Source organism: Nicotiana tabacum, chromosome 2 (assembly GCF_000715075.1).
Source record: "Nicotiana tabacum cultivar K326 chromosome 2, ASM71507v2, whole genome shotgun sequence".
NCBI classification, from domain to species: Eukaryota; Viridiplantae; Streptophyta; class Magnoliopsida; order Solanales; family Solanaceae; genus Nicotiana; species Nicotiana tabacum.
This window is the reverse complement of record NC_134081.1, coordinates 108,802,815-108,817,195: the sequence shown is the minus strand read 5'-3', so window position 1 is coordinate 108,817,195 and position 14,381 is coordinate 108,802,815. Positions and strand designations below refer to the sequence as shown.

Genomic DNA, 14,381 nt, shown 5'->3' with positions numbered 1-14,381 from the left:
ACTCCGTGTAACATCTTAGACAAATCTCATATTGACAAAGCATGTTTGGTCATATTGAAAGCATCTTAGATTTCAATAACCTGATTTTAAAGCAGGTGGGCTTAGACTCAAAGCAGATAATATCACTACTCTATTGAACTATCACATATGGTATAAAGCTACTATGTGTGCAAGCTTGGATGACTGTAGGGCGAACCTCAGTAAGGACACTAAGTCCCTAAAAAAATGGTATATTGATATGTAATATCCTAGCTAGGCAAATCCTACACCAACAAAATTAGGAAGAAAAAAAGGCGTGGATAAGCAAAGAAGATAACCATAAATTCTAGTGATACGTTGTCACTTGTGGGAACCAATACAATCAGTTATTAATTCTGCGCGCCAAAACAGTTAAATGAAAGAAAGATTCACATTGAGTTAAAATAAAAGCTGCAGCAGATAATTTCTTTAAAAACTGTTTAACTTATTCGTCGTGCATTTACATCTATGTCATCGGCCTTCTTCGTCATGAGTTATCGTCAACTCTTTGTTGGAAGTGCTGTACATCTTAGAAGAAGAAGAAGATGTACTACCAGCAGCAGCGTTTCTTCGCGTAATAAAAGATGGTTGATTTGGTCGCGGAAGAGTCATGCTTTCACCTCCAAGCATAAGGACTACATTTGACATTGTGGGACGATCACCTTGATCTTCTTGCACACATAGAAGTGCAACATTTACGCACTTTATCACTTCCTTGTCATCGCACGATTCTACAATGGTTTGATCTATTATGTCTATTGCCTTGTCTTTCATCCATAGTCTCCATACCTATGATTCATAATTTGAGTCAGTACTGGATTTAAACAGAACCAATTAATGAGGGAAATTATCGGTACCTACATAACCTGTGAGGTTTACATCTTCAAAAAATTCCATGTTTCTCTTCCCACTTATGATTTCGAGTACAACAACTCCAAAGGCAAATACATCGGACTTGATCGAAAAGAGTCCTTCCAACGCATACTCCGGTGACATGTAGCCACTGTTTTTAATGTTCCAAAATAGGAATTGTGAAAACCACACAATGAGACATCAGAGAAAGTAAACATATAGTGAAATAATAGCAAGTTTTATTCTTCTTTTCACCAAAGAGGTATCCAATCTAAGGTGTAGAACCAAGTTTTAGATATTTTGCTATCCAAATTAAAGCAGAAAACAGTACTCAGAGACTTACTAAGTTCCAACAACTCTGTTAGTATTAGCTTCTGTACTTTTGCCTTCAATAATCCTTGCCAAGCCAAAATCTGATATTTTGGCATTCATTTCTTCATCTAACAATATGTTGCTTGTCTTTAAATCTCTATGAATGATCCTTAGCCTTGAGTCTTGGTGAAGATAAAGAAGCCCTCGAGCAATATCCAATATAATTTCAAAACGAATCCTCCAGTCCAATAATTGGCAGAATGTATGATCTATTTGCAAAGTTTATTAGGTTAACTTAAGAGAATCAATCCGAAAACTACTTGCATAATACATTATATTAAAAATAGTTTTGAGGTACACTAACCGAATATAAACGTATCCAAGCTTTTGTTGGGCATATATTCATACAATAAAATCTTTTCATTTCCCTCAACACAATAGCCAAGAAGCCTGACTAAATTTCTGTGCTGCAGTTTGGCAATTAACATTACTTCAGTTTTAAATTCTTCAACACCTTGTCCGGAATGACATGACAACCTTTTCACTGCCATGTCTGCACCTTCAGGAAACTTACCCTGCATGTACAATGTTTTACAAGATTGTTGTATAACGAGAATAAATGAATCCAAATGGTAAAACAACTAACGGAGCAAAAGAAAGGCAGAAGAAAGTAACCGAAAACCTTATAAACAGGTCCAAATCCACCTCGCCCGAGCTTAGTTGCATTCGAGAAGTTGTCTGTAGCAACTAGTATGCTATTCAAGCTGAAAAAAGGGACATCAATCTGTCTCTTATCATCTTCAGTAATCAAATCTTCATCGAAACTTCCTCTACGAGGCAAGTACTCCATAGGATTCCCCAAAACAATTTCTCTGGCTTCTAAAATCAAACCAATTAAGCAATTAGTAATGAAATTAGTCATAATTTATCTCCAACACCTGAACTTGAGAAAAGCCTGATAAGATTTCTCGATCGTTAATTACCTGTACTTGCTACTCTTTTGTTCAGGTAAATTATATAACTAGTGGCACACAAAATTATAACTCCGAGAATTACAGAGATGGAAATAACAAGGGCTCTCTCATGATTCCGCGAGGGTGCCAGCTTTCTGTTTAGTGGTACTTGTATTGCAAGTTCTGAAGCAAATCAAAGAAATGAAACATGAAATATTTGCCCAAAAAAAAATGAAAAGAAGAAAAACCTTTGGTAGGAGGGAGCAAAATAGTGACTAGTGGTGGCAAAATGGTTAAAAGAAAACAGTTAGTGATACACACCTGAGACTAAGGTACAATTTAAGCTCAAACCATTCCATTTATAATCAGGTTTGCATATACATTTTCTCTCTCCTTGTTCTGTTATATTGCAAGTTGAATTTGGCCAATCAATGCAGTCTTCTGAAGTAGTACAAACTGGCTCCAATGGCGGTTTCCAACTGATCAATATTAAATCATTCCCTCGACTTAAAGGTTCTGAAGTAAGATGCTTTTTGGCATTGTAACACCAGTCTATCGCCTTAAAAGGCGACGACTGGTTGAGCCGAAAAATTTCTGTTACTGGCCCTTTGTCATCACAATTACCAACAGACTCATTATGTGCAGCTTCTATAACAAACGTTCTGTTTCCCTTATTAAAGTTAACAACGGTATAGTTGCCATTCAATGTCTGGAAACTTACTTGACCAGCTAAATCATCACATGAGAAACTATAATACAAAGGATCTCCACAATCTGGTCCGATGCTTAATGGATATGGTATTAGGTTTGTGCCACAAGGCTTGCAATCTCTCGCCGTTGCTTCTGCAAAGCCAAAAATAGAAAGAAAAAAAATATAGTACAATTTGTGGTCAACATCAGCTTCTTATTTATACTGTGTGTACATAAGTTAAATCGCAAAAATGAAATACCAATATTGGACGTGGCAACGCGGATAGAGAGGTTGAAGCCACCACTATAGTTCTCCTGGAGATTCTTGAGAATAGACAACCAAATCCCACATACAAAATTATCATAAGTATAGGCTTGGCACTGGCAATCGCGTAAACAAAGTCTCCTGCAGTCGTCACTGGTATTAGTGTTAGTATGTAACCGGTCTGGACTAGCAAATTTCATTGACCTCAGATCCAAGAACGTGTCAAGTTTGCCTACATTGTCTTCTTCGCAAGAGTTAACTGACATCCTCGAACAACCACCTGAAAATTCTCCTGCTCGTAAATTTTCTGGAGAATCAGGCTCAAATCCAGGCAAACATTTGCATAATGATGACACATGGTTGCTGTTGCAAATGCCAAATTTCCCGCATTTTTTATACACATCGCATGTATCTTTTGGCGCTAACCACATCAAAGACCATTGACTACTCTCCTTATCCCAACTGTAGAATTGTATTTCTCCGGAAGAGTTCATTAAGAGTCTAGTCCTTTCGAAAATGCTGTTGGCATAACTGGAATCGACAGTGTTATTCTCTGTGAAATTGGATAACATGTTGGCGATATACGCGGGCATTTCACTGAAACCGAAAGATCCAGAAGTACTTACAGACCCTTTCCAGTAAATGCCACCATCTTTAAGTATGACATATTTCTTGTTGTTTGCTTGCTCTAGTTGAAATGTGAAGCCACTTCTGAAGTCAGTCAACTTCAAGCCCCTATCCATTTTCATTCCAGGAAGAAAAGTATCAGTTGGATTCAGAAAACTTTGCCATAGTTTAGCTCCTGATTCATCAACTAAAACCAAGTTCCCTGAATCCAAGAGCTCTACTCTCCTTTTTGAAGCACTAATTTCTAGTTGTGTGGAGAAATAAGCGTGTGCATTATATGAATTCCACACTTTGAGGTTACCATCTTCGGCAACAGCAACAGAAATATCCTCATTCTTGATTCTTGAAACTGGAATTGGCTTATTCAAATTTGCAACCCATACAATGGTTTTGGGACTCAAATTGTAATACCATATTCCAACATATCTATTAAACTGATCTCCGTCATTAGAATAGAATCCCATTTCGAACTTTTTTCCAGTAGATACGAGAGTTTCTCCATTGTCAACTAACTTACTGCTTCCATTGATGGTATTCCTTGCATCACATTTTAAGTGACACGAAATAATCAAGAGTGCAAACAGCAGATGGAGAAAATTACTTAATTGTATATGGCTATGCAATTGAGCCGAGAGCATTTTTTTTATGGTATTTTAGTAAACTGAAAAACATTCAAAGGGGTAGCTCTATTTCACTTCACTAGGAAGAGCTTACATGACTAAATAATTAACTGAGACAGTTCCGGGTTAATTCCGACAGCGCTTTAATTTCCATTGTGACAGCTTTTTGCCAAATTGACCAAGTCAATGGTCGTTCTTTTATTTTTCATATTAAATTCATTTTTGTTTTAAAATTCACTAGCCAACTAATACATCTAGTGGGCGTTTGGCAATAAGAACGGTAAAATTCCAAAAACAATATAAAAAACATTAAGTGAAAATGATATTTGAAAATTAGAGTTGTGTTTGGACATGAATATAATTTTGGGTTGTTTTTTAAGTTTGATGAGTGATTTGAGTGAAAAGTTTTTAAAAATAACTTTTTGAAGTTTTTCAAATTTTTGAAAAATTTCAAAATTCATCTCGTTAAAATTGAAAATTTTATGGCCAAACACTGATTTCGAAAAAAAGTGAAAATTTTTCGGAAAAAAGTGAAAAACTTCTTATGTCCAAACGGGCGCCTAGTCTAGGGTGGAGGTACTCTTGGTGGTAAGCAGGGGTGTCAATTGTTCGGTTTGGTTGGTTATTTTGTAAAATTTGTACCATACCAATTTTTCGGTTATTCTATTATATATAACCAAAATTAGACTTTTTGAAACCGTCTCAATCATATCGGTTTCTCTTCGGTATCGGTACGGTTCGGTTAATTTTCGGTATTTTTTTTAAATAACATGTAAAAGTCACTAGTAGAAGTAGAATGTAATAACATACGTATTTTTATAAGACTTAGTAAACTATCTAGATATTTTTACATTTTAAAAGATGATGAATTAAGAAAATATAAAAGATGGCTAGACTAGAGTATAGATCCATCAACTACTCTATAACAGCGTAAAAGAAATTAAGTAAATTAATCTAAAAATATATAAATCACACGAGTGGAAAGATATTAACCAAGCTAAAACTTGGACTCAAGAATAAAATCTATAGAAGATTAAATATTCAAAAAAATAAATCTAAATCATACTAAAGGAAACATATTTAATACATTGTAGCTTGCTACTCATAATCGCTACAATACCTTGTGTCTTGCTAGTGAATATGCTGAAAATAATTTAATTTCAATAGGAGTAACATAATAGGTTTGAGAATTAGGATTTTGAGTTTAATTACTTGTTGGCTTGTAACTGTTTTCATAATTCCAAGACCCAAGGAAAAATTTAATGTTTTATTATTTTTAAACTTAATATATAAATATATTTTTCACATGTAAATTTATTCGGTACGGTTCGGTATTTTTTCGATTTATTTTCATAAAATAAAAACATACCCTAATTATCAGTACGGTTATAGATTTATATGAAAACCTAAGGTTTTATTAAAAGAAACCTAAAAATCAGTTCGGTTCGATACGGTTCAGTCACTTTTTAAATATTCATTGACACCCCTAGTGATAAGTTCCGGAAGTTAATTAGTTCTTGGATTACATCATCCATCCGAAAAGCTTTTAGCTACGTGTTTTTGGAAGTAAACTAATTCTTCAAAAATGAAATTTAATTTGAGTATTTCATTGTATGAATATATTGTTGGGAAAATTAATTCCCACAAAAATAATATTCATGATATATGACTGTAATAAATGCGGATTACTAAAATACAGTAACTAACAGTAATAATAAGAGAAACAAGAATACCAGATTTTTACGTGAAAACCCCTTCTAAATAAGGAAAAAACTACGGCCCGAGAGGAGCAATTGATTTTCGCTATAGCAAGGATTTTATAATTTGTGGTACCTAGTAAAATACTCCAAGACCATTAAACACTCAAAAGAAATAACCCTCTTTTGATTTTTCTACCTCACTACAATACCGCTCAAACTCTCTATTTTTTCTCACATAGTATTTTGCTTTTAATGTGTAAATCACTCTCTTTCTCTTTGTTTGGTGTGTCTTACAATGAGAGCAATGCATATATTTATAGTGTTTATGATTGCTTCATTGATGTCATCAATGATGTAATGAGCTTGGCAAGAGTCAAATATTCATCGCGAAACCAAGAAAATATTTGCCATAAAATTTTCCTTACTATTTCTTTAGTTGGCTTGACATTTCAAAGCCAAAGTAAGATGTCTTCCTTTCACATGGGATGGACCCATCATATATTAATAAGACATTAATTAAGTACTACTGAAAAATATTACTCTCTTAGTTCATTTTTAGTTATTCATTTTTTACTTTGCACTCCCTTTAAAAAAAAAAAATGAAGTATGTGAACAAGTAAAAGTAAAAATATATTTTTAGTGTAGTGAATAAGTAAAAGTGAACGGAGGGAGTACAACTATAAAATATCGGTAATTTGTTTCAAGATATTATTTCCTTTATTTTTTTGTGATTTACTGTTTGGTCTGAATTTCACAGAAAAACTAAAAGATATGTCGAAATTTATATAATTGCAGTACTATTTATTGAGTAAAATATAAGCCACATACAATGTTTTTATTTTTAAAATGGAGTAATTGACACGAGGAAAAATCTGGGTCAAGTCAACTTTCAAATACAGAATTTTCTCCACCACTTACTTTTAATTTATTATTATCGCTTCCTTCATTTTCTCCATCGAACACTTATTCTCCGACCATAAATTACTCCAGGAATCAAAAGCTATTTGAAATGTGTCGTAGACTTATAATCAGTTTCAGACTTAGTAAGTAACGAGAAGTAAGGATAGGTATAGTAAATAAATATTTTTTTGTTATAAAATATAAATCAAAGTAACAATATGGAATAAGAAAAAATAAGCCAAGAGATATAGAGAGAAAGAGATTAGAGATTCTTATTTCTTCTTCAATTGTGTGTTCTTTCCATCTATCACAATGCCTTTATATAGGCATGGAAAATGAAGAAATATGTCATTGAATATGTCATTAAGCATTTGAGAGAAAGATCATGGAGGAAGATAGACATCAACCATAATTTCTTATAATACTCCCCCTTGGATGTCCATAGATAATGGGTCTAGTTAAAACTTTATTAGAAAAAAAAACCTTATAGATAAGAGTACACATGTTTAGAAATACGCGTTTTGGTTGCCTAATTAAAATCCTTGCAAGAAAAATTCAGTGGGACAAAATTTTATAAGGGAAAAAGAGCCGCGTATTAACTTCCCCTGATAAGAGCATAAATTCACATCCTTGAGCCTTCACATCCCAATCTTGTGCATTAGTTTCTTGAAGGTTGACGTCGGTAGAGATTTGGTGAACAAATCAGCCATATTATCACTTGAACGGATTTGTTGCACATTGATATCAATATTCTTTTGAAGGTCATATGTAAAAATAACTTTGGTGAAATGTGTTTTCTCCTATCTCCTTTTATGAATCCTCCCTTCAATTGGGTTATGCATGTTGCATTGTCTTCATACAAAATTGTGGCTAGTTTGTCACACTTCAAACCACATTTGTCCCGAATAAGGTGTATTATAGACCTCAACCATACACATTCTCGACTTGCTTCATGAATAGCAATTATCTCAGCATGATTAGATGAAGTAGCCATGATTGATTGTTTAGTCGATCGCCAAGATATTGCAGTGCTTCCACATGTAAACACATAGCCAGTTTGAGATCGACCCTTGCGTGGATCAGATAAATACCCAGTATCGGCATAACCAACAATATCTCAATATGAGTTTAATTCCATTCCAATATCTCCTTGTAGGAGCAAAATTATATCTTGCTAAGACATTAACTGAAAAAGTTATGTCAGGCCTTGTAGTGTTAACAAGATACATTAGTGCACCAATTGCACTAAGATATGGTACTTCAGGACCAAGAAGTTCTTCATTCTTTTCTTGAGGTCGGAACGGGTCCTTATTCACATCAAGTGATCGAACAATCATTGGAGTACTTAATGGATGTGCTCCATCCATGTAAAACTGTTTCAATACCTTTTCTATGTAGGCAGATTGATGAACAAAAGTCTCGTTTGCCAAATGTTCAATTTTCAAACCAAGACATAATTTTATCTTTCCGAGATCTTTCATCTCGAATTCCTTCTTTAAATAATCAATTGTCTTTTGGAGTTCTGTAGGAGTTCCAATAAGGTTTATGTCATCAACACATACAACAAGTACAACAAACTCCGATGTTATTTTCTTTATGAAAACACATGGACAAATGGAATCATTTATATAACCTTCCTTTAATAAATACTCATTAAGGTGGTTATACCACATTCTTTTTTATTGCTTTAGACCATACAAAGATCTTTGCAATTTGATTGAAATCATTTCTCGTAATTTTGAATTATATGCGTCAGGCATTTTAAATACCTCAAAAATTTTCATGTATATCTCAATATCAAGTGAGCCGTAAAGTTAAGTTGTAACCACATCCATTAAATGCATGTCAAGCTTTTCATGGACAGCAAGACTAATGAGATAACGGAACATTATAGCATCCATAACAGGAGAATACGTCTCTTCATAATCGACACCAGGCCTTTGTGAAAATCCTTGTGCAACAAGGCATGCCTTATATCTTTGTACCTCATTTTTTCTCATTCCTTTTGCGTACAAAGACCCATTTATAGCCAATATGTTTAACACCATTAGGTGTTTGGACTACAGATCCAAAAATTTCACGTTTCGCAAGTGAATCCAACTCAGATTGGATTGCTTCTTGCCATTTTGGTCAATCACGTCTTTGTCGACATTCTCCAACGAATTGAGATTCAAGATCTTCATTATCTTGCATAATGCTAGATACAACATTATATGCAAAGACATAATTCACAACTATATTCAATCGATTCGAATCTGTCTGAATATCGATTGGGTTTACTGTTAGTTCCTTATTTTCTTGAGTCTCTCAGGCTTATTGATTTCCACATGAAATTCAGAATTAGTTAAATCATGGGTTTCTTTATGAGACTCATTCGTAGTGTCATCTTGATCATTTATTTTTCTTTTTCTAGAATTTCAATCCTTAGAAGCCAATGGTATGCCACACTTTAGGTGTGTTTTTAACTCATTAGCTATGACACTAGAAGATTGTCCAACAGAGACATCAATACGGATTGAAATATTCTCTGCAGGGATATGTTATTTCGTTATCCTTTTCAAATCCGTAAATGCATCTGGCATTTGATTTGCTATTTTCTGCAAATGGATAATCTTTTGTACCTTCTTTTCATAAATAGAGATACGTGGATCAAGATGAAACAATGATGGATTTTTTCACGAAATTTCCCGTTTGATTTCACCAATTTCTCCCCCTAATTTTGGGAAAAATACCTCATCGAATCGATAATTTGCAAATTGAGCAGTGAACAAATCTCCTGTTAATATTTTAGGGCGATTCAAACCCAACATATATTCCTAACCTTCTTTGGGGACCCATCTTGGTGCGATATGGCGGTGCTACAGGCACATATACAGCGCATCCAAAAATTCTTAGATGGGATATATAAGGTTCATGAATCCAAAACTAATTGCAACAAGGAATATTTATGATAATTTGTCGGTCTGAGACGAATTAGCATTGCTGCATGCAAAATGGCATGATCCCAAACAGAAGTGGGCAATTTCGTTTTCATGAGTAACGGTTTTGCTATCAATTGTAGACGTTTAATCAAAGATTCTGCAAGACCATTTTGAGTGTGAACATGAGCTACAGGATGTTTCACTTTTATCCCAATTGATAAGCAATAATCATTAAATGCATGGGATGAAAACTCAGCAGCATTATTAAGTCAAATAGACTTAATTGGATTATCGAAAAACTGTGACCGTAATCGAATTATTTGTGCCATTAATTTTGCAAACGCCAGGTTGCGAGATGAAAATAGGCACACATGAGACCATCTAGAAGATGCATCTATTAAGATCATAAAATATCTAAAAGACCCACTAGGTGGGTGAATAGGTCCACAAATATCCCCTTGTATACGTTCCAAGAACGTAGGGGACTCAATCCCAACCTTTGTTAGTGATGGTCTAATAGTCAACTTGGCTTGATAACAAGAAGTGCAAGAAAATTCATTACTTAAAAGAATCTTTAAATTCTTTAATGGATGCCCATTTGAGTTCTCTATAATTCGTCTCATCATAATTGATCTGGGATGTCCCAATCGATCATGCTAAAGTACAAAAGTATTGAAATTAGTAACCTTTTAGTTTATGATAGAATATGCCTCAATTGCACTAATTCTTGTCCAATATAGGCCACAAGATAAAGATGGGAACTTCTCAATAACCCTTTTTTAGTCAGAGACATTCTTGGTAACAATGAGATATTCGAGATTATTCTCATCTATTGTCTCAATATGAAATCCATTTCGGGGGATATTTTTAAAACTTAACAAGTTCCTCTTAGACTTGGAGGAGAACATTGCATTCTGTATGATAAATATTGTTCCCTTAGGCAGAGTTATAGTAGCTTTTCTAGAGCCTTCAATTAATTTTGTACTACCATATATTCATCAACATCTATATGGTGAATATCTCTTTTTAAGGGAAAGTTATACCATTATGGTCATGGTCAAAATTAGATGCAAGATCTGTTTCATGCATTATTGTTGTCATTTAATAATCACATTGCCAAACTTTTTTGGCGTATAATAGGTATGTGACCAATGATCATTCATGCCATAATAATGACATTATTTTTTTATTTCATCTCAAACCCCCTTCTCGAGGTGAGTGTGGTATATTTACTACCACTAGCACGTTCATATTCTTGCAAGAATGAATATGTATTCATAATGATTATCACATTATTTTCATATTCACTTCAGGAATGGAACATAATAATCCATGCGTGTTTTATAAAATCTCATACCATATCAATGACAAACATCACTTTCACAAAGTGAAGGATTATTTTGAGAGCCATTATTGTTCTCATTACCATAATGATGACGATTATAATTTTGTCCATTACCACGTCCACATCCATTCATACCTTCATGGTAACATCATGTCTTATTTTAGACTTATGGGACGAGTTTCTACTATTGGTGGCGATTAAATTTAATTTGCATATGTGAACTTTCATTAACTGAACTCAATCAAATAAAAAGTATCAAGCAAATATAGAAAAACACATAATCAATTAAAATTTATGTGTCCTTTGTGATAATTATCCCACTTTAAGATGGAGGAGATATGTGATAAAATAGAAAGGAAAAATATATGCTCTCTCAAAAGTCTTCACTCCGTGTTTCTTAATAATAACACATAGGAACATAGTACTTGTTATAGGAAAAATATTTATCGTTCTTTACACCAAAAATCCTTACATGAATTGATGAACTTTCAAGAAAAACTTTTCCGTAAAGCAAGTTTGTTCATGTATGGAAACATAAATAGCAAAGTGTAAAGAAACTTGAAAATTAATTAGAAAATGCTAACCGTGATGGCTGAATATATGCTGGCGTTGTACACCTTGTACCGTCATCGTTCTTACCATATTATTAACATTAAATGACGCTACCGGCACTGGCCGCATCATAACAACTCAGTTGGCTAGAACTTCGTGCTGATAACGTGTTATAAAATATAACTCAAAGTAACAATATGGAACAAGGAAAAACAAGCTAAGAGATATAGAGAGAAAGAGAGGAGTGATTCTTATTTTTTATTCAATTGTGTGTTCTTTCCATTTATTACAATACATTTATATAGGCATGAAAAATAAAAAAATATGCCATTGAATATGTCATTAAACATTTGAGAGGAAGATCATGGAGGAAGATAGACATCCATCATAATTTCTTATAATATTTTTAATATATTAATTGTTAAACCTTAAAATTAGTAAGAACTGGTTTTGATGCTTTAAAAATTTCCTTTAGCTAGATCATTATTAAGTCAAACGTTGTTGTAGACTTTTCTTATATTTTGCTTTAGGAATTCGATATCCGGAATCCACGCATGACCGAGTAACGCAAATTCGTGGCAAGTATCCTCTGACTAGAGTAAAGTAATTCCTATTAAGAGATTTTTCATTTTTCAAACTCGAGATTTCTGTTTAATCGTGGAAATATTAAAGAACATCCCGTGAATCCTCTCAATAGTGTTGTAGACCTTTCCTTACGCTATAACGACAAGAAAACTTGGGTCATTGGCCATCCATTTCGTTCCTTCTCTTTTATTTATATATCTAGTTTTTCTTTCGTTAAATGTTATTTATCGAAAATGATATAAAGTATATCATACGTGTTTATCCATAAAATGGTACAGTTAAATTTATTCGTGATTTCTAGATAAGTGAATTAATTTGATCCAAAAAATAATGAAATAACTGATGAAATATAAAATATTTAGCCTTAGAATGTAGATGGAACGAAAGAGCTAATGAGTCCGGGAATAGGGTTTTCGGGCACAACAATGATAAGATCAAAAGGCGAGAGAAAAAAAATTGTATTAAAATGATGTATAGAATGTATTGTAAGTTAGCTAGAAAATTCATGTCCCTTACAATGATAAATGAGCTCTTTATTTATAGTTATGTCAAGGGAAGGAAGTCATTGGATCATGCCCTTCATTAACGTCAATTATGAAGGACATTGATGAATAGTAACGTTAAAAATAAATGCCAAATTCCTTGTAACGAGCCAGCATCCTTAATGTTGCAAAATATTCCGTATTAAATGTTACCGGGCGCAAAGCATTTAATACTCTTTTTATGACCATTATTCTTTTCGGTGACAAGCGGAATAGCTATATTCGATGGCCATCTCCATTTTATATTCCACATATCCTTTCTTTAAGCGGCCACGTGTCATGTCGTATTTTTTCCTGTACAATACTATAGGCACCGTCCCACATACTAGAATGATACCATCTAAATGTCAACATTAGGAAACTACTTGATCATATAACAAGTTTATGCTGAGTTTCACGTAATGAAAATTGGTAAATTATAGGTCGCGGCAAATTGAGGATTTAATTTTACTGTTTTTTTAGGAAGGAGTTCAATTAATTTAATGTGTATGTGTGTGTATCTTTTAAAATTATTATTGTATCAGCCTTGTAAAATAATTACTTCCTAAAGCTACTATTTAGTTGTTATGCGTCTATATTCGTTGTATTCGCGCTACTGTATTCATGAATACAGTAGCAAAATTTGCCTAAAAATAGGGGAGTCCAGTTGTGCGACTGTATTCGTTGTATTCGCGCTACTGTATTCATGAGTACATTAGAGAAAATCGCCTAAAATATAGGGAAGTCCAGTTGTGCAATTGTATTCGATGTATTCACGCTATTGTATTCATGAATACAGTAGAGGAATTCGCCTAAAACAAAAAGGGGAGTTCAGTTGTGTGACTGTATTCACTGTATTCGTGCTACTGTATTCATGAATACAGTAGCGGAATTCACCTAAAATAGGGGAGTCCAGCTGTTTAATTACGGAAAGTGGATCAATTGGCGTGAGTCACTCCTAATTTAACTTAACAAAATCAATTTTACATAAATTTCATTGCTACTGTGTTGTATTCCATGTATTCGCACGACTGTATTTATAAATACAGTGAGGTAACCAAGAAATATGGTGTATATCATTCTATTCAATTTGACCGTATATATTATATTTAATTCTTAGATATTCATTATTCACTATTATACATTATATTCAATTTACCGTATTCAATTCGACTGTATTCAAACAACAAAAATCACATAACACATTGATATTCGGATGTATTTAACAATACATACCATCGAAATACATAAATACAGGCAAAAAATAATATATTTATACAAAAATACAATGTATTTGTATCATTGTATGTGACTAAAAATAGCAAAAAGAGAAGAAAGTTCATCGTAGATGGCGTTTTTCGGCCAAGAAAAATATTGTATATATTGTACTAAAACAAAAAATAGAGACGAACAAAAACCAGCCCTCAAATCTTCTCCGGCGTAGTCATTTCCAGATCTGTTCGCTTAAGAGGATTAGCCAATAGTGGATGATGACGCCGATGATTCTGACACCGACGACG

At 33.5% G+C, this 14,381-nt stretch overlaps 1 protein-coding gene across 5 annotated transcripts; it reads right to left on the bottom strand.

The window, feature by feature from the left end:
• Positions 1–296: 296 nt before the first annotated feature.
• On the bottom strand, positions 297–6,327 carry LOC107812342 (G-type lectin S-receptor-like serine/threonine-protein kinase At4g03230). Of its 5 annotated transcripts, XM_016637399.2 has the most exons (9): positions 6,071–6,327; positions 3,086–4,254; positions 2,457–2,978; positions 2,166–2,318; positions 1,865–2,061; positions 1,547–1,757; positions 1,214–1,451; positions 880–1,021; positions 297–807 (listed from the first exon to the last, which is right to left on the bottom strand). In XM_016637399.2, the coding sequence occupies exons 2-9, from the start codon at positions 4,179–4,181 to the stop codon at positions 490–492; spliced, it is 2,877 nt and encodes a 958-aa protein (XP_016492885.1). In that variant the 5' UTR covers positions 4,182–4,254; positions 6,071–6,327; the 3' UTR covers positions 297–489. The 5 variants fall into 5 exon arrangements, with proteins under 5 accessions (XP_016492885.1, XP_075093516.1, XP_016492884.1 ...); XM_075237415.1 differs by lacking the exon at positions 6,071–6,327 and having other exon boundaries at positions 876–1,021; positions 3,086–5,284; XM_016637398.2 differs by lacking the exon at positions 6,071–6,327 and having other exon boundaries at positions 1,865–2,058; positions 3,086–5,269.
• Between the last annotated feature and the right edge of the window lie 8,054 nt (positions 6,328–14,381).

What these genes read in the sequence shown, in the direction of transcription:
- LOC107812342 (XM_016637397.2), bottom strand. Translation starts at nt 4,355, where the DNA reads ATGCTCTCGGCTCAATTGCATAGCCATATACAATTAAGTAATTTTCTC. An exon ending in CGTTGCCACGTCCAATATTG is followed by an intron (nt 2,979 to 3,085) that starts GTATTTCATTTT and finishes TTGGCTTTGCAG; the next exon opens with AAGCAACGGCGAGAGATTGC. An exon ending in CAAAAGAGTAGCAAGTACAG is followed by an intron (nt 2,062 to 2,165) that starts GTAATTAACGAT and finishes GTTTGATTTTAG; the next exon opens with AAGCCAGAGAAATTGTTTTG.